Source organism: Heptranchias perlo, chromosome X, assembly GCF_035084215.1.
Source record: "Heptranchias perlo isolate sHepPer1 chromosome X, sHepPer1.hap1, whole genome shotgun sequence".
Taxonomy (NCBI): Eukaryota; Metazoa; Chordata; class Chondrichthyes; order Hexanchiformes; family Hexanchidae; genus Heptranchias; species Heptranchias perlo.
Window position 1 is genome coordinate 12,688,673 of NC_090370.1, and position 25,305 is coordinate 12,713,977.

At 44.4% G+C, this 25,305-nt stretch overlaps 1 protein-coding gene across 2 annotated transcripts; it reads right to left on the bottom strand.

Annotated features, from left to right (window-relative positions):
- Positions 1 to 291: 291 nt before the first annotated feature.
- dazap2 (DAZ associated protein 2) lies at positions 292 to 24,377 on the bottom strand. 2 transcript variants are annotated; one of them, XM_067976738.1, is made up of 5 exons: positions 24,243 to 24,377; positions 21,657 to 21,731; positions 15,742 to 15,866; positions 4,043 to 4,273; positions 292 to 1,824 (listed from the first exon to the last, which is right to left on the bottom strand). In XM_067976738.1, the coding sequence occupies exons 1-5, from the start codon at positions 24,253 to 24,255 to the stop codon at positions 1,696 to 1,698; spliced, it is 573 nt and encodes a 190-aa protein (XP_067832839.1). In that variant the 5' UTR covers positions 24,256 to 24,377; the 3' UTR covers positions 292 to 1,695. The 2 variants fall into 2 exon arrangements, with proteins under 2 accessions (XP_067832839.1, XP_067832841.1); XM_067976740.1 differs by lacking the exon at positions 21,657 to 21,731 and having other exon boundaries at positions 24,243 to 24,376.
- Positions 24,378 to 25,305: the final 928 nt, after the last annotated feature.

Sequence of the window (25,305 nt, forward strand, 5' to 3'; positions counted from 1 at the left end):
TGGTTTTTACAGATTCAAATTGGTTAGGACAGGCAAAACCATGTATTTAAGAAAAAAAGTGTTAAATAGATTAGCTACGACAGAAAACCTAAAACTGGCAGACTATACAGAACAGAATACAAAAGAAACTTAAAAAAAAACTTTGAACTAATTGTGCAACAAGAAGCCAAGTAATGATACACTGTGCATCAGCTGCCAATAAATAGCACTGCACTTTCTGCCCAAAACAGTGACCATTTTAAACCAAATAGCCTTGTTCATGTCAGAATATTAAATACCAAGAGTCCATGCTATGTTAAAGTTGTGCATTTTTTAATACATTTATCCAATGCAATTTACATCGTGGGTACCAGCAGTCTGATCCTTCGGGATTACATTTCTGTAACACAGGAAACTTGCCATTTCCAATGTTCAGCTGACCATACAAAATGACAGGCTGAGGTTAGATACAATCAGCCTCTTGTGAACTGGGGTGAAACTTGGAGGGCAACGTAATTTTGCCGAAATAAAAATCTAACCATAGAGGACCTATGAAGCATCAAGCAGACGAATGTAAGGAGGATTGGAAGGTTACCCAACAAGATATGGTCTTTCTGCTAAGGTCACTACTTCCCATCTACAAGTTGGCCACTGAACATTCAGAATTAAACAGAATTTTCATTTTGACTCTGTGATAGCAAATACAAATCAGTAATTCACTCCAGAAGCTTGGAAATTATTGGCCAACACTGCCCTCCTCAGGTTTGAAGCACAAAATTAAAATTCGCTTTCCAGACAGAGCCAAGAGATAGGCAGAGGGTTACTTGCATCCTATGCTAATTGTCTGCAAACTAACCATTTTAGGTACTGATCCAGACACTGGAGATTGCAGCCACGTGCACTGTGCCATAAGCATTAACAAATCAGTGGAATAGAATTTTTTTTTAAATGTTTTTAATAAATTGTGGTGATCTGGACAGATCAGACAGCAAAAGAGCACAAAGTGATCCATCAGAACATAGCCACAGTGGAAAAGAAATGAGTGCCTCTCCTTACAAGAAAACAGCTACTTGAGCAAAAAGACAGCTCAAGAAGTTTCAGGTGCATATAGCAACAAGTGAAAAAGCTCAGACTTCCCTTTCACTGATCACACAAATTGGCACAATTAACCGTTCGAGAACTGAATTAGCATCCACCAAAATTGCAATTTTTTAAAACTAAAATGAAAAACATCTTATGGCTTTATATATTTCTCATATTAAACAGCAATATACATAAAAATCACTGGTGCAGAGGTTACACGGCACACACATGCGCACACTTTTGTGCTTAAAAGGACAAATCAGTACTGAAAAGGGTCAGAAACACAGCAAACAGCCAGTGATCCTGAAGTGTTATTTGGTTGGTAAATGTTAATTTCTAATCCTCTTAATTAACAGATGTCACTTCTTGATTATTTACTTTTATTTTTAAAAATTCTGATGAAACTTAAAAGGCACAAACCAAAACATTTTTTTTAATTCACTCAGCTTTGTTTTATGAGCATTTATCCCTTCTGCACAGGTACACTACAATTTTAAACTCAATGCTCGAAGAAAAAGCTTTTAAAGATGCTAAGAGGCTTAGTTACCAAGATACGTCCATTATTTGTCTAAACAAACTGTAAAGGTTAATGGTTCCTTCCAATAGCATGTTCTTGTTCAGGCTTTCATCTGATTACCAGATTGTGTAACCACCATCTGAGCCACCGGAAAGCCAGCTGCCCTTTCTTTGGGTCACGATGACATTGCCACCCTGCATGGCTGCGATTTGAGCTGCATTGGGAGGACAACCTGGAGGAGGAGGCTAAATCAAAACAGAAAGGAGAGAAATAAAGTTGCCTTTAAGGTTAACCAACACTGTTTGGTAGTAACATGTATGGTACAACTGAATCTTGTGATAAAAAGCAGATATCCCAAGCACATCCTTCAACTCAACCAGCATACATTCGGGTTTTCACTTCTCTCTCCAGAATATTCATACCTAGGCAAGTCCCTTGTTTTCAGTGGCAAATGGGAAGTAAATTAACTGGTTGGGGGAGCAGAGGATGAGAAGGAACTTAACCCAGCTTCTAGCTGGCAGCCCAAGTCTCGGGACAGCAAGCCAACTGAGCCACTCACTTGTGTTTAGTTTTGTAAAGGACAGCCAGTCTTCCTAAGGGGCCCCAATATTCTGCACACGTACAGGGTGACACTTTGACCAATGTGTTTCCTCATAGTAGGGATGTCATGATATTGTGTCATGAATCATTTAAGAGATAATTGAGTTGTTTGTATGTGATGCCACTTTATTAACCCAAGTAAGGCTGGTGGCTGCCAGGAAATTCCAAAGATCTGGTTAAAAATGGGTCTTCCTCGCTGCCAATCTAGAAAAAAAGTCTACGAGGTTTACGTCAATGTGATCATCGACTATGAGAAACCCGTGCTAAGGGAGCCACTGGCATTGAACAATATAAAAGTGGCTTTTGGTTGATTTGGACTTGGTCACTATAAACAAAGTGAAACCCAAAAGATACAAATGTGAGAACTTTCAACTTTTTTGAGCTGACCTTGCGGGCTCCATTAGAGGCTCGATACCAGCGTTATTAGTCGGCTCATCTAGTTCGGCAGTATCATAATGTCAGCATGCAGACCATGTGGCTGGCTCATCACATCTCTAACATCATGATACCAGTACTTCGCACCTGCGCACTGGCCAGTCAGCCAGACGCACAATTGTCAGGATTACGTTTGCAACCAGTCGATTCTCAGACCCGCTGCACTCTGCCTATGTAAACACAAGAGCACAGTGCACTTAGGCTGCTGTCCCACGATCTGGCCTTCAAGGTAAAAGGGCTTATAAATATAATGGGAGTCAAACTGATCCTACAATGCGGCAGTGCGGGATGAAAAGTACACGTAACACGGAGGAGTTTACTTATCTAGGAACATTACTGTTCTGTAGGTTGCTAACAAGTTTACTCATGTCAGCAGTCCATTCTGTGTTTTAACACACTAAAAGCATGGGGAAAGGAAACAAACAGTGGGAGTACTAAGTAAAAGTACAGGAAATGACACAGGAGGGGGATCTAGGCCTTTTAGCACAATGTGCAGCAGTCTGGATCCCAGAATGATAAATATTAAGATAAACTCTAGGCCAAGAAGAAGTGAGCACACAGTTCAAGTCAGAGCTTCTTCACTGAGGGTGGTAAACATGGAATAACTTACCCAGGGAGGTAATGGAAATGGAGGCTATTATAAATTTTAAGAGGGTGATGGATAAATATTTGGCAGACGAGGCTATTGAAAGGTATCAGAGGTAAAGTGGGGGTAAGACTACCTTTGGGACCGACAGATGGAGATGGTTATTTTCAGTCCTATATAGCCCTCTGTTGCTAAAGGCATTGGAACATATGGGGTGGGAAGGGGGAAGTTAGTTAAGTATATCTAATCATAGAAAGTTATGGCACAGAAGGCGGCCATTTGGTGTATCATGAGTAACCACAGTTTCCTGGAACATGACTGACTGCCTTAGGAAGTTAAGGAGGAATTTCTCAGAACTTATCCTGAAATTGGCCAGAGGTTTTTTATAACCCCATTAGTTTCTTGCCTCCCCCAGGAGTTAATATTACTAGAGATTAGAGAGGGTAGGGCACAAAGTTGTGCCATAAAACAGATCGACTGAGTATTCACGGGCCTGATGGGCTCTTCTGGAATTTTTTTTGTATGTTAGACAGGAAAAAATATAAAAGTTTTTTTTAAATAAGACAAAGAATGGGGAAAGCAGAATTGAAGTGTATTTTTTTTTCAATTAATGTTCATTATTGTATTTTAGGATTATTACAGTAACAAAGCTATTTCAGATGATGCAGTTGCTTTATTATTGCAGTTGCTTCAGTGTCACAAACTGAAAACTTACAAAACCATCTGAGATACATTCAATTTAAGATCACAATCAAACTAATAATCATAATCATAGATAGTACATTTGGGTATGGTTACAAGTTATACTGTAGCACACAGTGCCAGCTGTTCTGAATACTTACTGGAATATTAGCAGCAGCTCCTGCCCCAAACCTGGCACCTGCATCATACCCTCCTTCCATGAGGACAGTTGAGGATGGAGAGACGACTTGTGGCACTGCATAGTACCTTATGAGCATGCCTGCCCCAGCTGGACCCACTTGCATTTGGGTTGTGACTGGCACATAGAAACCACCTGGATAGCCAGCACCCATGCTAAGTGGAGCCTGGACATATCTTGGCTGCTGGTGAAGCTGGGATGCAAACAAATTCAATTATCATTTTACAGTAAATCTAAAATGTTTACAGTACAATGCAGTCTAAGGCTGTCAGAAATAAAAACAGACAATCCTGGAAACACACAGCAGGCCCATCAGCATTTGTAGAGAGAAATAACAAGTTAAAATTTTAGGTCTGACTGCCTTGGGAAGTTAGGGAGGAATTTCTTAGAGCTTATCCTGAAATTGGCCAGAGGTTTTTTTATAAGCACGAGTTCATGTGCCCAAACTCACGTGCTTATGAAGGGTCTACAACTAAAACATAAACTTGTCTTCCCTCTTTTCAAATGCGGATGGATCTGTTATGTACTTCCAGCACTTTCTATTTTTAATTCAGATTTCCAGCATTTGTGTTCCTCCCTCTGTTTATTCTCTTAGAAGTCTGCTTTAGACCTTTAGTTCCTCTATATGTCAGACAGTATCATCCAACAGAGTCATCAATCAATATAATTGAAGCTGTAATTTAACTGCACAGTTTTCATTGTGATAATGGAGTACTGTAATTACAGATGGGACAATATAAGGCTGTAATTTGATCTTAAGATTCTGGTGATGTTCCTGAACCACTCAAGCTTCACTCTTGGGTCTGATGTCATCTGAACCCCCACAGTAAATTACAATTTTAGTTCTCATTTCCAACTGTCCACAATTCTTTATATAATCTTGATAATTTACTGTTCTATCAGTCTTCCATTCTCTGCCACCCTCATTGCTGACCTCAGGAAATTAACACAATTAATAATCAATTTCTATAAATTTGGTATATATCATTGAGACAGGAGCAGACTTAGGTCAAACTGGAACATACAGGAAACGTGTACACCACCAAATTCACATCTTAAAGTAGGATATCAGGGGAGGGGGTGCGATTAGGTCATGGGGGAGCGGGTTCCAAACTGGGGGGCATGATTAGGTCATTGGTGGGGTGGGGTGGGGTGGGGTGGGGAGGCAAGGACGCTGCTGGGTCTGGACAAACGCGAGTTGGGTGCATTTAATAGTAGAGAGTGAACATTGCCAGGGAATGAGAACTTCCAGTTTTTGAGGTTTTCACTGACACGCATGTGCAGGACGCCTCTGGGCCGTTCTTGCCACACGTGCGTGTTGCTGGTCACCAACGGAGGCGAGCAGAGCACGGAGAGAGCAAATGCAGTCCCATTTACCCTCGCTGCCTTTCACCATAAGCACGGCCAGAGAGCACGATGGACGCAATGGAGCCCAGGGGTAAGCAGGCGCCCGGGGGTAGGGGAGGGAGAACGTGAAAGGGAAAGAGAGAGAACATGACCCAAATCCCCACCTGGATCACGTTTTCCCTCTCCCACCGCGGTAGACCTGGATTTCTCGGAAGGCCAACGCAAGTGAGGTCATCAGACTGGACATAATCCAGAAGTTAGGATAGTGTCACTATTCACTTTGTAATGTAAAAGGCGATCCCCCACTCCCCCAATTCTACTCAATAAACCTGCAAACAATCCATGACCTACACACAATTCCCTATCAGTCACCACAGCTCTCCCACAGTGTTTAGTTTAAGGGAGTGTTTAGTGACAGTGTGGGTACTTTCAGCTTTCGGTCGACCCGTGACGTCCCCGAGCACGCGCGGGCCACCCCACGACGCCCGAGCGAGCGCGCACGGGCCACCCCACGACATCACTCTCAGTGCATGCTAAAAAGCTACTGCTGCACTAGTAACCTCACTTCCAATGACGTCACCCTTACCCGTTCTCGTTGAATGAAATGCGCCCTCACTAAACCAACCTTGCAGCTCAAATTATGTAAAATAGGCAGTGCTATAGATTTGTCAAATTCAGCCTCAGAAACGGCTACAGTTCCCCATATGATCTTGCAGTGTCCGTTCATGGGGCCACATATTAGAAGAGCCCACAAGTCAATTGCTGGGTTGGCCTGGTGTTTTCAGAGTCAAAGCGAGTTGGGAGGTTGCTCAATGTGGAGGCCTCACTCCTCCAGCAGACAGGGGAGTCTCGTGGGAGCCTTTATAGACCATAGTGATAGTGTGCCATGCGTGACTCCAGGTTCACAACAACTGGGACAAATTGATGCCCTGCAGCTCTCTATAGAATGGGGTCTAGCTTGCCAAACAGGCCAGTCCTCATAGCTATTTCATTCACCTGCTTGTCCATTTGGTCAGCCCTAAACCAGGGAAGTAACTACTTCTCTCTCCTCTTTTAAAACGCTCCTTTAAACCTACGTCTTTAACCAAGTTTTTAAGTCACCCATCCTAATATCTCTTTCTTTGGCTCGGTGTCCATTTTTAACTGATTACACTTCTGTGAAGCACCTTGAGACAGTTTCCTACATTAAAAGGTGCTATATAAATGCAAGTTGTTATTGTTGCCATGTTAAGGCTCTATGGATGATTGTGCCTGGAATGCACAAGATGGCAGGACGATGTGCTGTCCACCTTGCTACAAATTCTGCCTTAGATAGTTTCTCAAGGCAGGAGTGTGCCCGTATTGAGCAGTGACAGTTGGAACAAATTTAACACATTTCCGCAGAGCTCCCGCCTCAAAGAAGAGAAATAGGAAACCTTGCCGCCCTGTTCCAGTCAGCAGACTAGATTCATACTTTCGACGGCCAGTGTGTTAGCATTAGCACAGTGCTGGCTCCTCTACTGTAAGCACTGCACATTATCACCTCCAATATTAGCACTTGGACAGCGTTAGCGCTGAGCGTTCCCATAGCTCCGGAGCGTTAGCGCTGAGCGTTCCCAGAACTCCGGAGCGTTAGCGCTGAGCGTTCCCAGAACTCCGGAGCGTTAGCGCTGAGCGTTCCCAGAACTCCGGAGCGTTAGCGCTGTGCGTTCCCAGAACTCCGGAGCGTTAGCGCTGTGCGTTCCCAGAACTCCGGAGCGTTAGCGCTGAGCGTTCCCAGAACTCCGGAGCGTTAGCGCTGTGCGTTCCCAGAACTCCGGAGCGTTAGCGCTGTGCGTTCCCAGAACTCCGGAGCGTTAGCGCTGTGCGTTCCCAGAACTCCGGAGCGTTAGCGCTGTGCGTTCCCAGAACTCCGGAGCGTTAGCGCTGTGCGTTCCCAGAACTCCGGAGCGTTAGCGCTGTGCGTTCCCAGAACGCCGGAGCGTTAGCGCTGTGCGTTCCCAGAACTCCGGAGCGTTAGCGCTGTGCGTTCCCAGAACTCCGGAGCGTTAGCGCTGTGCGTTCCCAGAACTCCGGAGCGTTAGCGCTGTGCGTTCCCAGAACTCCGGAGCGTTAGCGCTGTGCGTTCCCAGAACTCCGGAGCGTTAGCGCTGTGCGTTCCCAGAACTCCGGAGCGTTAGCGCTGAGCGTTCCCAGAACTCCGGAGCGTTAGCGCTGAGCGTTCCCAGAACTCCGGAGCGTTAGCGCTGAGCGTTCCCAGAACTCCGGAGCGTTAGCGCTGAGCGTTCCCAGAACTCCGGAGCGTTAGCGCTGAGCGTTCCCAGAACTCCGGAGCGTTAGCGCTGTGCGTTCCCAGAACTCCGGAGCGTTAGCGCTGTGCGTTCCCAGAACTCCGGAGCGTTAGCGCTGTGCGTTCCCAGAACTCCGGAGCGTTAGCGCTGTGCGTTCCCAGAACTCCGGAGCGTTAGCGCTGTGCGTTCCCAGAACTCCGGAGCGTGGTATTCACTGAATACCATTTTGTTTCACACATGTTCCCAGGTCCTGTATTAGTGTACAGAGCATGGAGAGCCTGGTCATCATCTCCTGCCAGGCACAGTGCACTGCCCACTTATAAGAAGGGTGACCTGGAACGTTAAGAGGGCAAACCTTCCTCACACCCACTTCATGCAGCAGCACGTCTACTTTATCAAATAGGAGATGGGACACTGCGCTGCCCTGACACTTGTGCACAGGCTTCATTTCATGCCTCGACGTTGCGTTAGCCTTCCCTTGCTTTCGGTCTGCCGCTTCTTCCCCACCTCCAACCATACAGCCTTTAAGAAATATTTTTTAAATTTCCAAAGGATGGAAGGATTTTTGCCACCTATGAGGCCACTTGCTGAGTGGTCACACCTTTAAATTTTGCCAGCAAGTTGCAACCCCTTTAAATCTTCAGACTGAATATCCCTTCTCATCTCTCTGTGTTCCTGTGTCTGGGCCAACGTGTCCAGAAAGCATATTCAATTTTTTTTTAAAACACAGAATTGTGAGGCTGTGGAATGTACAACTGGAGTTAGTGATTGAGAGACCATATCAACATTTAATAGATTAGGCAGGTGTTTGAAGGAAAGGGATGGATAAAGGAAAATGTGAACAGGGTTGGCACATGGGATTAAGATACTGCTCATGTGGAGGATAAACACCGATATGGACTGATTGGCAGAAACAGGCTGGTCAGCCCAATGTAATTTGTATAAGCCTGCTATTTTCACTTGCAAGATTTGCTACATCTTTGCTAACGTTTCTCGGACCGTTCTACATTTATTTTTGCAACTGCATCTTTTACAATGCTTCATGCCTATACATGTCCTGCATTGCTATTTTACAGTAATATTCATGCCTTACCTTGCCACTCTTCAAGCCGGGTACCTTCTTCAGGATCTCATGTTAGATCTCAGTGGAGGAGAGAGTATTAAGCCATACCAGCATAATATGATGCTTTCTTTGCATGCTAAGAAGCTGTCCTCTCCCCGCAAAATGCACTTGTGTCACTCCATTACTATACATACCAGAAGCTGCAGGGTCTTGTTCTTAAATCAGCGTTTTCCTCTATTAGCATTCAGACATTTCCTCTAATAATTGCAGGCTCCCCAGCAGGGTCATCGAACTTTTGTTGTAGTTGAGTGCTTTCAGAAGCGTTAAAGGATTATTGCAGGTGCATTGCAATTCACTGTGATGTTTTCATCATCAGTAACAAAATCACATTCTCACAAACCACATTTGAAAGCCACAAGTTCCTGCAATTTATGACTGATTCGTTAATATCAGAGAAAAACATGCTTTTCTGTTTTTAGCAGAGAGGAACATCGGTTCCCTAGTAATGGAGTCACAGCCTGCACATTCCAATCAGTGAAAATACTGCTACATAAATTACATACAGATTGGAAAAGAGAAGAGACTTGAAATTATATCCAAAAATTAATACCTTAAATTGAGTAGTGAAAATGCTAGGGTACTTTAATTTCTTTTACATCATGCAACATTACATAGAATTTACACCACAGAAACAGGCCATTTGGCCCAACTGGTCTACGTCGGTGTTTATGCTCCACACACGCCTCCTCCCACCTTACTTCATCTAACCCGATCTGTATAACCTTCTATTCTTTTCTCCCCTGTGGACTTATCTAGCTTCCCCTGAAATGCATCAGTTATAAAAATTGGGCAGGGCAGGGCAGGAGGGAGGGGGCAAAGATTCAATGAACCTATTCTCAAATAGAAAGTCATAGCCCAAAAGTCCTTCCCCACCCCCACTGCCCTGGAGAAGAAAGAAAATCTGCACTTCATCAGCTGATGGAATCAGCACACAGCATTGTTTGAAAGAATGCCATCAGGACCAGGTGACATGGGCTCAGCCCCTCCTCTCCACTTGTCCCAGTCAGCCTGCTGGTAAAAAGTCCTCTGCTTCCAACAATGAAACCCAGCAATCTTCAGCCCCAGAGATTAACTCTGCCAGTTCAGCATTTTACCTGGCTATGGAACAGCTTGGGCTGCCCCTACTTCCAGTCTGCAGCAAGTCCCAACTACTCCTCATACAGGTAGCTCCCCCCTTCACCAAATAAAACAATGGCATCTCCAAATCTCTTTTCCCCCCGCCCCCCCCCCTCAATATCCACAACTCCCAGCAAATACAGGATCCCCATGGCACCAAGAAAATTAAGACACAGGGTTTAACAAACCCCTTCCCACAAGCAAGAGTCACTCAACTGAGAGGACAGCAGTCCTCCAAAGTGCATCACATGATAATGCTCACAGTCAGCAGGCAAGTCACCTGGGACACATGTAAACAGCCAACACGAATGTGGTTCTGCCAAACCCAGAGACCTCCTAGGCTACCAGAAACCCACACCCCTCTATGCACCCAATGCCGAGAACTGCAGGTCATGTTGCCACTGCAGACGTGGGACGGGCCCTAAACAGGGCCCAGTGAACCGTGTATATCTACAAGCCAAGATCAGCAAGCTCAACAATATGGTCATAAATGCCATCAACTCAATAAATTCGCCACACTCAGGCTGAGCACCACTTAGATAAGCTAGAGGTTCATTTCAGTGTACGTGACAAAAACCTATTAGAACTAAGTGCACAAGTGTGATACCAGAAACCAGGAGGTAGCTACAAATAATAGACAACCTCAACAATTGAGGGTTTTGCAACAACATTTGTACTTGTGGAATTCCAAAGGACCAGGGAACAAAACCAATCTCTTTATCCAGAACATTCTGTATTCTGCTGGATCTCAACAACAGAATTGACCGAAGAACATTCGCCATGGCCATCGTTTCAAATTGCCCCAATGCACTTATACTGCGAGTCCACAGTTTCCAATCCAAAGAAACATCGGCTATGCCATAGCCAAGAAAGGATTGCACTTACACAGTTGTTGCATCTTATTTTCATAGACCCAGAGCTACTACAAAAAGGTGCAAGGCCTTCGAGAACATCAACACAACCTTCTGGATCCAAATCATCGAAGGTAGAATGCTGTACCACACCAAGCTAAAAATATTGACAGAGGACTCCCAACACACTTTAAAACGCCCCCAAAACTGCCAGGTCTTCCCTCCAACACAAGGGCATCATCACAACATGTAGAGGACATCCACCTCACCCCAACCAAGCAACAACCTCATAAAAGAGGTCTAGACAAACCCATATTTTGAGAGGTATAAACATGTACTTGCTTCTGCAGAAACACCCAGACAGATCAACAGGGGTACTAATTTGCAGAATGGAGAGACATGGCAGGGACAAATCAGGAATTGAACCATTCACCTCCAACATCTTTGACCAAGAGCACACCTCCCATTATATGCAGAAGGGCTAGCTCACAGAGCAACAGACAAAAGCACATGGCATGACCATACTGTCCCATGTAAAATTTTCTCCTAATATGGCTGATATCAAAACAATATCTTTGAACATCAGGGGGCTCAAACACCCAATTAAAAAGAGAGAAAATCCCAATCTACTTTAAGGATAAACAAGCAGATGTAGCCTTTCTTCAAGAAATCACCGTCCCCCCACAGAACACATCAAGCTATCCCATAACTGGATAGATCAAAAGCACAGGAGCGACTGTGTACTTGCTTCTGCAGAAACACCCAGACAGATCAACAAGGGTACTAAAATGCACAATGTCTATGCCAAACAAAGGTGCCCCTACATTTTCCACAATGGCCTTCCCAGCATTTGTGCTTCCCCCATATGGAGGGCATAATGACCATGCTGGGGGTGGAAGGGCAACCTGAATGGTACCCTATCCCCACTAATAAATAAACTGCCTGTTGACATAGGTCACTCCAAGAGGCCAGGTGTAATGCAGTAACCTAGGCCTTGTAGATATATGGCATGTCTTGCACCCAAAGGGAATGGGTTTACCTTCTACTTCAACCTGCACAAGTTATACTCCAACTTGGAGTACTTCCTGAAACAAGCTCGCTTGTCACGAACCTAAAGGTGTCCTATCTGTGCTATAACTGTACTCTGAACAAAGTTTTATTACCTTCTAGTGAATACTGGACAATTTATCACCCCTCCCTCCTAGGTAAGCACAAATTCTTAAACAACGTATGCACCCGGCTAGCCCAATTCATCTTGGAAATTGAGAGTTCCTAGAATTGTTATGGAAAAGTGCCAAAGCAGTACTCTCAGGACAATAATGACCTAAACCTCAGCGAAAAAACTGCAAGGCTCTTTCAGCTCAGAGGGATCTGGAGCATCAAGCAGGGAGAACTGGAATCCATCACAAGAGCCACTAATTAGCGAGCACTGAAAAGGTACTGATCAGCTTGACTCAGTGGTAGCACTCTTGCCTGAGTCAGAAGGTTGTTGGTTCAATCCAGAGACTTGAGCACACTTCTGAGCCAGTACTGGCGACTTTCAGATGAGATGTTAAACGAAGGCTCTGTCTGCCGCTCACGTGGATGTAAAAGATAACCTACTTGACCTCATCCTCACCAATCTATCTGTCGCAGATGCATCTGTCCATGACAGCGATGGTAGGAGTGACCACCGCACAGTCCTCGTGGAGACGAAGTCCCATCTTCGCACTGAGGACACCATCTAACGTGTTGTGTGGCACTACCACCGTGCTAAATGGGATAGATTCAGAACAGATCCAGCAGCTCAAAACTAGGCATCCATGAGGCGCTGTGGGCCATCAGCAGCAGCAGAATTGTATTCCAACACAATCTATAACCTCATGGCCCAGCATATTCCTCACTCTACCATTACCAACAAGCCAGGGGATCAACCCTGGTTCAATAAGGAGTGTAGAAGAGCATGCCAGGAGTACCTAAAAATGAGGTGCCAACCTGGTGAAGCTACAACTCAGGACAACATGCATGCTAAACAGCGGAAGCAACATGCTATAGACAGAGCTAAGCGATTCCACAACCAACGGATCAGATCAAAGCTCTGCAGTCCTGCCACATCCAGTCGTGAATGGTGGTGGACAAGTAAACAACTAACGGGAGGAGGAGGCTCTGCAAACATCCCCATCCTCAATGATGGTGGAGTCCAGCACGTGAGTGCAAAAGACAAGGCTGAAGCGTTTGCAACCATCTTCAGCCAGAAGTGCCGAGTGGATGATCCATCTCGGCTTCCTCCTGATATCCTCACCATCACAGAAGCCAGTCTTCAGCCAATTCAATTCACTCCATGTGATATCAAGAAATGGCTGGGTGCACTGGATACAGCAAAGGCTATGGGCCCTGACAACATCCCGGCTGCAGTACTGAAGACTTGTGCTCCAGAACTAGCTGCGCCTCTAGCCAGACTGTTCCAGCACAGCTACAACACTGGCATCTACTCGACAATGTGGAAAATTGCCCAGGTAGGTCCTGTCCACAAAAAGCAGGACAAATTCAATCCGGCCAATTACCGCCCCATCAGTCTACTCTCAATCATCAGCAAAGTGATGGAAGGTGTCGTCGACAGTGCTATCAAGCGGCACTTACTCACCAATAACATGCTCACCGATGCTCAGTTTGGGTTCCGCCAGGACCACTCGGCTCCAGACCTCATTACAGCCCTGGTCCAAACATGGACAAAAGAGCTGAATTCCAGAGGTGAGGTGAGAGTGACTGTCCTTGACTTCAAGGCAGCATTTGACCAAGTGTGGCACCAAGGAGCCCTAGTAAAATTGAAGTCAATGGGAATCGGGGGTAAACTCTCCAGTGGCTGGAGTCATACCTAGCACAAAGGAAGATGGTAGGTGGTTGTTGGAGGCCAATCATCTCAGCCCCAGGACATCGCTGCATGAGTTCCTCAGGGCAGTGTCCTAGGCTCAACCATCTTCAGCTGCTTCATCAATGACCTTCCCTCCATCATAAGGTCAGAAATGGGGATGTTCGCTGATGATTGCACAGTGTTCAGTTCTATTCGCAACCCCTCAGATAATGAAGCAGTCCGTGCCCGAATGCAGCAAGACCTGGACAACATCCAGGCTTGGGCTCATAAGTAGCAAGTAACATTCACGCCAGACAAGTGCCAGGCAATGACCATCTCCAACAAGAGAGAGTCTAACCACCTCCCCTTGACATTCAACGACATTACCATTGCCGAATTCCCCACCATCAACATCCTGGGGGTCACCATTGACCAGAAACTTAACTGGACCAGCCATATAAATACTGTAGCTACAAGAGCAGGTCAGAGGCTGGGTGTTCTGCAGCGAGTAACTCACCTCCTGACTCCCCAAAGCCTTTCCACCATTTACAAGGCACAAGTCAGGAGTGTGATAGAATGCTCTCCACTTGCCTGGATGAGTGCAGCTCCAACAACACTCAAGGTGCTCGACACCATCCAGGACAAAAGCAGCCCACTTGATTGCCACCCCATCCACCACCCTAAACATTCACTCCCTTCACCACCGGCGCACCGTCTCTGCAGTGTGTACCATCCACAGGATGCACTGCAGCAACTCGCCAAGGCTTCTTCGACAGCACCTCCCAAACCCGCGACCTCTACCATCTAGAAGGACAAGGGCAGCAGGCACATGGGAACACCACCACCTGCACGTTCCCCTCCAAGTCACACACCATCCCGACTTGGAAATATATCGCCGTTCCTTCATCGTCGCTGGGTCAAAATCCTGGAACTCCCTTTCTAACAGCACTGTGGGAGAACCTTCACCACACGGACTGCAGCGGTTCAAGGCGGCGGCTCACCACCACCTTCTCAAGGGCAATTAGGGATGGCCAAAAAATGCTGGCCTCGTCAGCGATGCCCACATCCCACGAACGAATTAAAAAAAAATTCCATATCGCTAGTCGAAAAGCAGGGAAGTTCTCCCTGTGTCTTGGCCAATATTTATCTCAACAGATTAACTGGCCATTCATTTCATTGCTGTTTGTAGTACCTTGATGTGCACATATTGGCTTCCACATTTGTCTACATAACATAATTACACTTCAAAAGTAGTTCATTAGCTGGGATGCACTTTGGAAGTAGAATAACTGTATCAGTCCAACAACCCCACCAACACTTCAAAAAGTTTGGCAACTACTACACCTCCCTCTACAACTCAAAAGGTGCAAGTCACACAAGAGGAAACAAAATGGTACCTAGCATACCTCCCACTCCCCTGCCACTTGGTGGAGAATGCACACATGCTAGATACTGAAATCTCAACTCAACCTGGGAGTTATTGAGGAGGATGGGGTGAGAGTGTGTTGGGATCTGGGATCAGTTGGTGCGATTGTATTTTAGGGCCTGGAAAGACATATGGGTGGCTGGAATAGGGAGGAGCTGGCATATGGGTGTACTTCATGAGGTGAGGTGCAAGGCATAGGAGCAAGGGGAGAAGAGGAGGCGAAACAGTGGATGTTGCCCATGAGTGTGGCAGCATTGGAACGTGTGTGGTGACTGGGACAACTCAGGAGGTTGGGGCTGGGAGCAGTCACCACAGTGAAATAAAGCACGCACGCACAGCACACACTCACTTTCACCCATTGCTGTCCTTCGTGTCCTACGGGTCCAATTGATCTGTGCTAATTATATGACCATTAACACATTATCACTCACATTGACCATTCCCCCCACCCTTCCCCCCCACAAACCCCAGCCCAATTTTACTCTGCAGTCAAGCCCCACCTCTCCACTCCCTCGCCCCAGTCTCCTGGTTTTCTCCTAGCTGGGAGAACAGTAGTTAAGTTTCTGAACTATAATGCATTTCACTATTATTGATTAAAGGTAGCACACACCATATACAGTGGAATGACCTGTAAAAGCCATTACAAAGTGCCTTACTCCATGATCCATGTAAAAGTTGATGCAAACTCGGTCACTCACCTCTGCATAAGATGGAGGAGCTTCGGTGTAAGGTGGTGCCTGAGGAACTTGAACAGTGGGCAAATAGTGTGGCGGAGCCATAGTTGGCTGCTGTGTAGGATAACCTTGTTGCTGAGGATACGCTCCTAAAAGAAAATGATAAGAGGAAAAAATACACACATAAAAGACATTCAGTTCCAAACACCATGATTCTACATTTAAAAAGCAATACTAAGCTGATGATTTCTCAACCCTTGCCCATTCGATTTATTTGTTGTTGGTATGAGGAAAAGCCTACATCTGAGAAATTAAGTCGTATACAGTGGGGACATTTACTCTCTTGATAAGCAGGCAGATGTGTTTTTTTTTTAAAAACAGCAAAAATTACAAATGGCACAATCAGTTGTATCTCATAAGGCGTGGCACTGACTGATCGTAAAGTGGCATATCAGCAGCTGTGGAAGAAGTCCATGTCAGCCTGCCGGCTGAAAGGAAAAACACAATAGTAGGAAACCCAGAGAAATACAAAAATAGCTGAATTTCTGACGAGAGGAGACTACAGAAAAATTCAGAAAACCATGGAGGCCCATTTAATGGAGGGAAATAACTGTGAAACTGGATCATTGTATATTAAAAAAGAAATGTCAAATCTTGATCAACTTACAAAAACATTTTAGGTGATCTAACTGTTGCAAATGGATTTCAATGTAGGCAAGTGTGAGGTCATCCACTTTGGACCTTAAAGGATAGATCAGAGTACTTCCTAAATGGTGAAAAGCTGGAAACAGTGGAGGTCCAAAGAGACTTAGAGGTCCATATACATAGATCATTAAAATGCCACGCTCAGGTACAGACAATAATCAAAAAGGCTAATGGAATGCTGGCCTTTATATCTAGAGGGCTAGAATCCAAGGGGGTCAAAGTTATGCTACAGCTATACAAAGCCCTGGTTAGACCACACCTGGAGTACTGTGTTCAGTTCTGGGCATTGAACCTTATGAAGGATATACTGGCCTTGGAGGGAATGCAGCGTAGATGTACTAGAATGATACCTGGACTCCAAGGGTTAAATTATGAGGAGAGATTACACAAACTAGGGTTGTATTCCCTGAAATTTAGAAGATTAAGGGGTGATTTGATCGATGTTTTCAAGATATTAAGGAGAACTGATAGTTTCTCTCTATCTATCCTATTTCCGCTGGTTGGGGAGTCTCGGACTAGGGGACACAGCCTAAAAATTAGAGCCAGGACTTTCAGGAGTGAAGTTAGGAAACACTTCTCCACGCAAAGGGTGGTAGAAGTTTGGAACTCTCTTCTGCAAACGGCAGTTCAGTTGTTAATTTTAAATCTGAGCTTGATAGATTTTTGTTAACCAAAGGTATTAAGGGATATGGAGTTAGGTCACAGATGAGCCATGATCTCACTGAATGGCGGAACAGGCTCGAGGGGCTAAATAACCTACTCCTGTTCCAATGATCTAAATGTCATTTGATTTAACAATGACATCGCTGTGGTAGAAAACTATTATAAGTCAAGAAAAAAATCACCACTTTCATTTAAGTTTTAGAGAAAAACCATCAGAAAACCTTGTTTTGCTGAAGAAACCTTTGAAGGCCATCATTTTAAATTTAAATCTAATCATGCCCTGCATTCAATCTAGCATCCACATTGCTCAACAGTCTTACTACAGAAATGTCATGATGTGGAGATGCCGGTGATGGACTGGGGTTGACAATTGTAAACAATTTTACAACACCAAGTTATAGTCCAGCAATTTTATTTTAAATTCACAAGCTTTCGGAGGCTTCCTCCTTCGTCAGGTGAACGATGTGAAAATGAAATCCTCGAAATGAAATCGCATTTATAATTCACAGAACAATGCTTGGTGATTACAGACAGTTTTTTCAACTGCCCGTTGCCAAGGCAATCAGTGTGCAGACAGACAGGTGTTACCTGCCAGGTCTCAGAATATACAAATCACCAAAAAAAAACAACAAACAAAAAAAAAAGAGATAGAGAGGTAGAAACATAGAAAAGACAGCAACTGACCCGTTATATTAAAAACAGATAACATTTGTTCGCTGGTGGGGTAACGTGTAGCGTGACATGAACCCAAGATCCCGGTTGAGGCCGTCCTCATGGGTGCGGAACTTGGCTATCAATTTCTGCTCGACGATTTTGCGTTGTCGTGTGTCTCGAAGGCCGCCTTGGAGAACGCTTACCCGAAGGTCGGTGGCTGAATGTCCATGACTGCTGAAGTGTTCCCCGACTGGGAGGGAACCCTCCTGTCGGGGAACACTTCAGCAGTCATGGACATTCAGCCACCGACCTTCGGGTAAGCGTTCTCCAAGGCGGCCTTCGAGACACACGACAACGCAAAATCGTCGAGCAGAAATTGATAGCCAAGTTCCGCACCCATGAGGACGGCCTCAACCGGGATCTTGGGTTCATGTCACGCTACACGTTACCCCACCAGCGAACAAATGTTATCTGTTTTTAATATAACGGGTCAGTTGCTGTCTTTTCTATGTTTCTACCTCTCTATCTCTGTTTTTTTTTGTTTGTTGTTTTTTTTTGGTGATTTGTATATTCTGAGACCTGGCAGGTAACACCTGTCTGTCTGCACACTGATTGCCTTGGCAACGGGCAGTTGAAAAAACTGTCTGTAATCACCAAGCATTGTTCTGTGAATTATAAATGCGATTTCATTTCGAGGATTTCATTTTCACATCGTTCACCTGACGAAGGAGGAAGCCTCCGAAAGCTTGTGAATTTAAAATAAAATTGCTGGACTATAACTTGGTGTTGTAAAATTGTTTACAGAAATGTCATTATTGGTCTATTTGTACAGAAAGACAAAATGATTTTCTGTATGAAAGGGAAAATCTCACAGCATGCTAGTTTCACACCTGTGACCAACTAAAAACATGGGCATGGGTACACCTAGCAAACATGTGTCACGTGGCTAAAGATATACCACAATCCTTTCTTATTACCTTCCTAGTCAGGTTGAATGTGAAAGAAAGAAAAAAAGAGGAATCCAGCCTTTCTGCCCAATGCCAATCACTTTGACCTGTAGAGATTGACTACACACTAGCAACATTCCTACCATTATTTCTGCTAGAGCGCCAACACCACTAGTGGGCTTTGCAGTAACGACACCTTTTAAGCACCATGTTCTCTTGACCCAATACTCTTTGCTATGTGTGTGAAAGATATGAAATGACACATAGTGAATTCAAGATGAAACAATATGCTTCAAGTTATTTGGGCTGCCATCTTTTGGTGATGTATCCTTCCATACAGGATTTGTTAAGATTCAGGTGCCCTCCAGATATTCTTTCTTCTGCCCAGAGTAAAGAATCACTTCTACAAGCAAGCCCATACTTGCTACAAAGCGAAATGTGATCTTATGCACAATGTGGGATGAACAGTAAATCCCTTATATTGTATCCCTTATAAGCTCAAGGAATACAGCAGAAGCCAAAGGTTGCTGAATATAGCATGAGCATCCTTGCAATCTCTGATTCTCTTCAATAGTTGGATAAATAACACTGACAAAAGTACGAATCACGTTTATTAAATAAAATTAGAAAGCATAGGTAAATACAGCAGATTTTACTGGATTACTGTAAAATAATCTCACTAGTACTTCAAACGCATCTCAAAACATCAACATTTCAGTAATGTGAGGAAAATTTAGTACATGAAATCAGACATTAATGGAGTATTTCCCACCAGTCCCATTCGACTGCCTGACAGGTGGATATTCACGTAAACGCCTAGATACGGGCAACAGTTAGACTCACTCGCTGCTTTGAAATTCAAACAGCCTTTCCTGCCGTTTGTCCGAGGTTTCCGCCGGTCTGGTGCTCCACTTATTTTCCATCACGTGTCCTCTACAGCACTGGGAGCAGCCCTTTTAGTCAATGTGAGCTCTCCTGCAGCAGGGCCGCATTCAAATGCAGCCAATGAACACTTACCAAACATTCTAGTTATACGGTGCGAATCATGACGTCCGACTTTACTGCACATTGATGGGACTAAAGCTTCGTTTTCTTCAATGTCGTCGACTACATAGTTCAAACTATAAAAGGGCAAAGTCTGTTTTCTGGAACTACTCTGCTACAGTGTGATTTGACTCGAAGGAGAAAAGCTTTGCAATTTTTTAATTAGTAAGAGGACATCTAACCAGATTCAATTTTATTAAAACAGACCTGGATAACCTATTTTGCTGGCAGAGAAATTGTCCTTTTTAAAAAATTTTAATGTTTTTGCGTGAATTCTGGTGCTTAAGAATTAAAACTTTTGTGGAAATAAAACATAGCTATGGCTTCTTATACCTCTCTTTGTTTATCTCGCCTTCTCTCTTTTTAATCTTGCGGGTGTCCTGTACTATTGCCCTTGACCCATCGGTCTGCATTTCCTCAGTTTAAAAAAAAACGATTTCCTGGAAACTGCTATCCTGTGAGCTCAAAACACAGGAAAGTGAAACTATAAGCCATGGCCACTGGGTGGAGGCTGTATGCTTACTGTCTGGTGCAGAAAAACAAAATGGATAGCTGATGAATGGAAAATGTAACATTTTTAACCAGTGTATAGTATTCCCAGATCAAGTATAACGTATTGCAAGGCGCAGAGGAAAGCTCCCTCCACTCTATCCCAACAATGGGGAAGATTTCCTTTGTGACGAAACCAACCCGTTTGTAAAGATCCAGTTCACCATTTTGCTACATGCAGGACACAAAGGAAATCTCCCCCCCAGCCTCAAAACAGTACCAGTGCGAAATTTCTATTTCTCAGACCAGTCATCCATAAAGCCCAAACGAGACTGGCATATTTTAGAATCAATTTATGGCAAATAGGGGGCAGTTCTGTGCTGTGGACAGACACTAGGAACTGGGTTGAATCTACACAAACATGTTTCACAAAGGAATCATAAAACAGTACAAAGAGCAAACTTTTATCCTAGCCATCTGGGCTGGATTGAAACCCAGGTCACAAATCCAAAAAGATAGTTTGCGAATCCAATCCACTCACATTTCCTCCATGACTAAAGTTGTTTTTAAAAAGTTCCAATTTCCTTTTGTGCCACACTCCCTTTCTCCTCAACAACTCTTAAGCCCAAGTCCAATCAAGACTTGAATACTGTAGCCATATTTCAGCAGGCTCTTCTAGCCCCTTGCTCATAGAACGCAGAAAAAGCTCGCTACCTGAAAGCTGATTCTTCCTTCATCTTTAGTTTCCAAACACTCCTGTCTCTCTTGTCATCTAGTTTGTCTATACTACCATGGCCATTGTTCCCACTTGTTCTTCCAAAATGCCAAAAATACCTTCTTACATCTCTTCCTCCATCCTGTGTCCCCCCCTGTGTTCAAATTAAGTTTCATCTCCTACACTAACTCATTATTTCTAGGAGCTCAAAACAATGAAACTCCTCACCTCCCTGAGATTAGTAAATCCTATGGGTGTTGTGGCACAAAACAACATTTTGTTTTTGTCTCCTTGTGACATACCCTGACTCAGAGGGCAGTCAGATTGACTTGTCCCAAATCTCTGCTAATTTGGCTTTGTAACTGGCTACAGAAAGATGTTGTCATGGCAGGGTATGGTGGCATTCTTTCCCTGTTGGGAAATAACTGACCTCTAATTTGCAATCATCCGGATGGCATTGCTGAGAGCAGGAACTCAGCAGTTGAAGAACCATAGGTGCAAACCTACATTACACTGCTCATGACATAACTTGTTGCACCAAAGTAGTAGGTTTGAATCAGAGTAGGCAAGACATTTAAAAATCAGCAAAAAAAATGTAAAAGTTGGAAGCTAACACAGAGAATACAATGTTGAATACAATGTGGAAAATTGGCCAGAAGAAAAGACAAATCCAATACTTCGCAAAGTGATGGAAGGAGTGCTTTCAAGTGGCACTTACTCACCAATAACCTGCTCACCAATGCTCAGTTCGGGTTCCGACAGGACAACTCGGTTCCAGACCTCATTACAGCCTTGGTCTAAACATTGACAAAAGAGTGAATTCCAGAGATGAGGTGAGAGTGAATGCCATTGACATCAAGGCAGCATTCAATCGAGTGTGGCACCAAGGAGACCCAGTAAAACTGACATCAATGGGAATCAGGAGGAAAACTCTCCCGTGGCTGGAATCATACCTGGCACAAAGGAAGATGGTTGTGGTCATGGGAGGCCAATCATCTCAGCCCCAGGACATTGCTGCAGGAGTTACTCAGGGCAGTGCCCTTGGCCCAACCATCTTCAGCTGCTTCATCAATGACCTTTCCTCCATCATAAGGTCAGAAATGGGGCTGTTCACTGATGATTGCAGTGTGTTCAGTTCCATTGGCAATTCCTCAGATAATGAAGCAGTCCGTGCCCACATGCAGCAAGATCTGGACAACATCCAGGCTTGGGCTGATAAGTGGAAAGTAACATTCGTGCCACACAAGTGCCAGGCAATGACCATCTCCAACAAGAGAGAGAGAGTGTCTAACCACCTCCCCATGACATTCAACGGCATTACCATCGCTGAGTCCCCTACCAACAATATCCTCGGGCGGGGGGGGGGGGGGGTCACTATTGACTAAATACACAACATAAATGTTGTGGCTACAAGAGCAGGTCAGAAGCTGGGTATTCTGCTGTGAGTGGGTTTACTCCTGACTCCCTAGAGCCTCTCCATCATCTACAAGGTACAAGTCAGGTGTGTGATGGAATACTCTCCACTTGCCTGGATGGGTGCAGCTGCAACAACACTCAAGAAGCTCGACACCATCCAGGACAAAGCAGTTCGCTTGATCGGCACCTCATCCACCGGCGTACCGTGGCTGCAGCGTGTACTATCCATAGAATGCACTGCAGAAACTCACCAAAACTTCTTCGGAAGCATCTCCCAAGCCCATAACCTCTACCACTTAAAAGGACAAGGGCATCAGGTGCATGGGAACACCATCCCCTCCAAGTCACACACCATCCTGACTTGGAAATATATCACCATTCCTTCATCGTCGCTGGGTCAAAATCCTGGAACTCCCTAATAGCATTGTAAAAGCATCTTCACCACATGGACTGCAGCGGTTCAAGAAGGTGGCCTACCACCACCTTCTTAAAGGCAACTAGTGATGGGCAATAAATGCCATCCTTGCCAGCAACACCCACATCCCAAGAATTAATAATAATTTAAAAAATAAAATCAGGGGAGTGAATTTGACCTAGCAGAGCAGCACTGTGGAGCCAAAGTACCCTGTGAAATGATGTCAGGGCAGATTATCAAAAAGCTGTTCTCCAGCTCAATGTCACCACATGTAAAGATTCTCACATTAACTCTTGGGCTGAACACTTGGTATGACAGTATTCAAGGCTGCATTTACAGAATTAAATGACCAACAAATCACCTAACACTCTATATGCTCCTACATTACAACAGTGACTACACTTCAAAAAGTACTTCATTGGCTGTAAAGCACTTTAGGACATCCTGAGATCGTGAAAGGCACCGTATAAATACAAGTTCTTTCTTTGTAGACACTAATGATTTTTTTTAAAAACACCAGCAGCAGGCTGAGGTGGTTATTCCCAAGGGGTACATCATAACTACACACACCACATTGCAACTTCCAACATTTTAAACATTAAATTATTTAAAGTTTTTCTGATATTAACTAACTCTTAAAACCAGGCCAAGGCTATTCTGGCTGTATATCAAACAGGAAGCTCTGGGTAAAACCTTGAGTACAATCTAGCTTGTTAATCTGACATTTTGTTAATAATCAGTCAGTTAGTCAGTGCTACTTTGATTTGGTATTAGATTTCTTTTCTTTTTTATATACACTGGGCCTACAACAGCGAGCACTTGCGTGCTATCATTGGCTAATTATAAGCTGCAAGCATGGTCCATTGTTTATTAAAAGCTGCACGGATTCCAAAAAAAAGTATGAACAAAAAAAAGACAGGGTTCCCACAACTGATCATTTATCCAGTGACCCCTTCTGGCAAGTGCGCGTGTGTTGACATCAGAATCGGTTGTGATGGCCCTCCCTGTGTCCAAGTAGGTTGGCCTTGGCAACAGGGCGAATTACTGGGAAGCACCCCAACAACCGTATAGCGGGGGAAAACCAGGAATTTCGCTCAAAACAAGTGTTGTACAGACATTCCTGTCAGATAAGCTACCAATTACAAAAATAAAAACAATTTTTAAAAAGCAGTGTTCGTGTAAATCGGGGTTGGCCTATTCTAGCGAGGACGGCTCTAATTCTTCTGTTCACCCAATTTAAAGTCTAGAATATAACCTAACCGATAGCGCTGGTCCCAACTGGATTGGTGGAGTTCTCTCACGATTGGGCGGCACAGGGTTTCTGTTTGCCCTTTAGAGCCATCAATCAAGGAGTCGCTATTAGGTTGGGTTGCGCAGGATCTCTGTAATTGCGGCTGCTGCAGGCCCCGAGCATCGCCGCCATCCTCTCCTCGGTGATAATTCCACACCGTTAGCCCAAACAAAAGCCTGGCCTTACCTTTCTTACTCATGGTGACTGCGGTGTGAGCTAAGGCTTCCCAGTTTGTCGAGATCAGATCGGATAGTTCGTTGCCTCGCTCCCTGCTTCGCACTTACTTCCTTGTTAGGGTTACGTAACAGCAGCGTATGTCACTCAAGGAAACGGACCCAGACTCTTAAAGGGGAATTGATTCTGTTAAACTATTATTTTTAACACGATCATTTTTTGATGGTTCATTTGTGTTACTGAATTTATACACACCAGAAAAGCCCCAAACTGAGCATATGGTTTCTTCACCTTTTTTAGATTATATGCAAAAACAATATCACTACCTGAAGTGGATAAAACAACTTTGTAAACTTGCTGGCAGCCTACCCTACAACATTACAATAGAAGTACTGCTCAATGTACACATTCAGCTGCTTATACCGCTGAAGATCAAACACAAGTCAACAGCAATCGTGGTAAGAAGGAGTAATTTAATCCACATTAGGAAGGGGAAAAAAATCAGACTTAGGTTTGCACTTCTGATCACATGAGCCTCCTGCGGGAAAGCACATGTGTGGCTATCAGGTGAGGGTAATGCCCACTATGGTCAAATAGCCTATCAGCTGTGCTAGCTTTAGCTCAGTGGGTAGCACACTTGTCTCTGAATCAGAAGGTTGTGGGATTAAGCCCCACTCCAGAGACTTGAGCATATAATCTAGGCTGACACTCCCAGTGTAGTACTGAGGGAGGCAGGTTGGAGGTGTTATCTTTCAGATGAGACATTAAACCAAGTCTTCTTGCTCAGGTGGATGTAAAAGATCTTATGTCATTTTTTGAAGACGAGCAGGGGAGTTCTCCCCGGTGTCCTGACCAATATTTATCCCTCAACCACTATCACTAAAACAGGTCATTATTTCATTGCTGTTTGTGGGAGCTTGCTGTGTACAAATTGGCTGCCACATTTCCTTCATTACAACAGTGACTACCCTTCAAAAGTACTTCATTGGCTGTAAAGCACTTTGGGACCTCCTGAGGTCATGAAAGATGCTATATAAATGCAAGTTCTTATCAACACTTGCTGTCTACACTCACA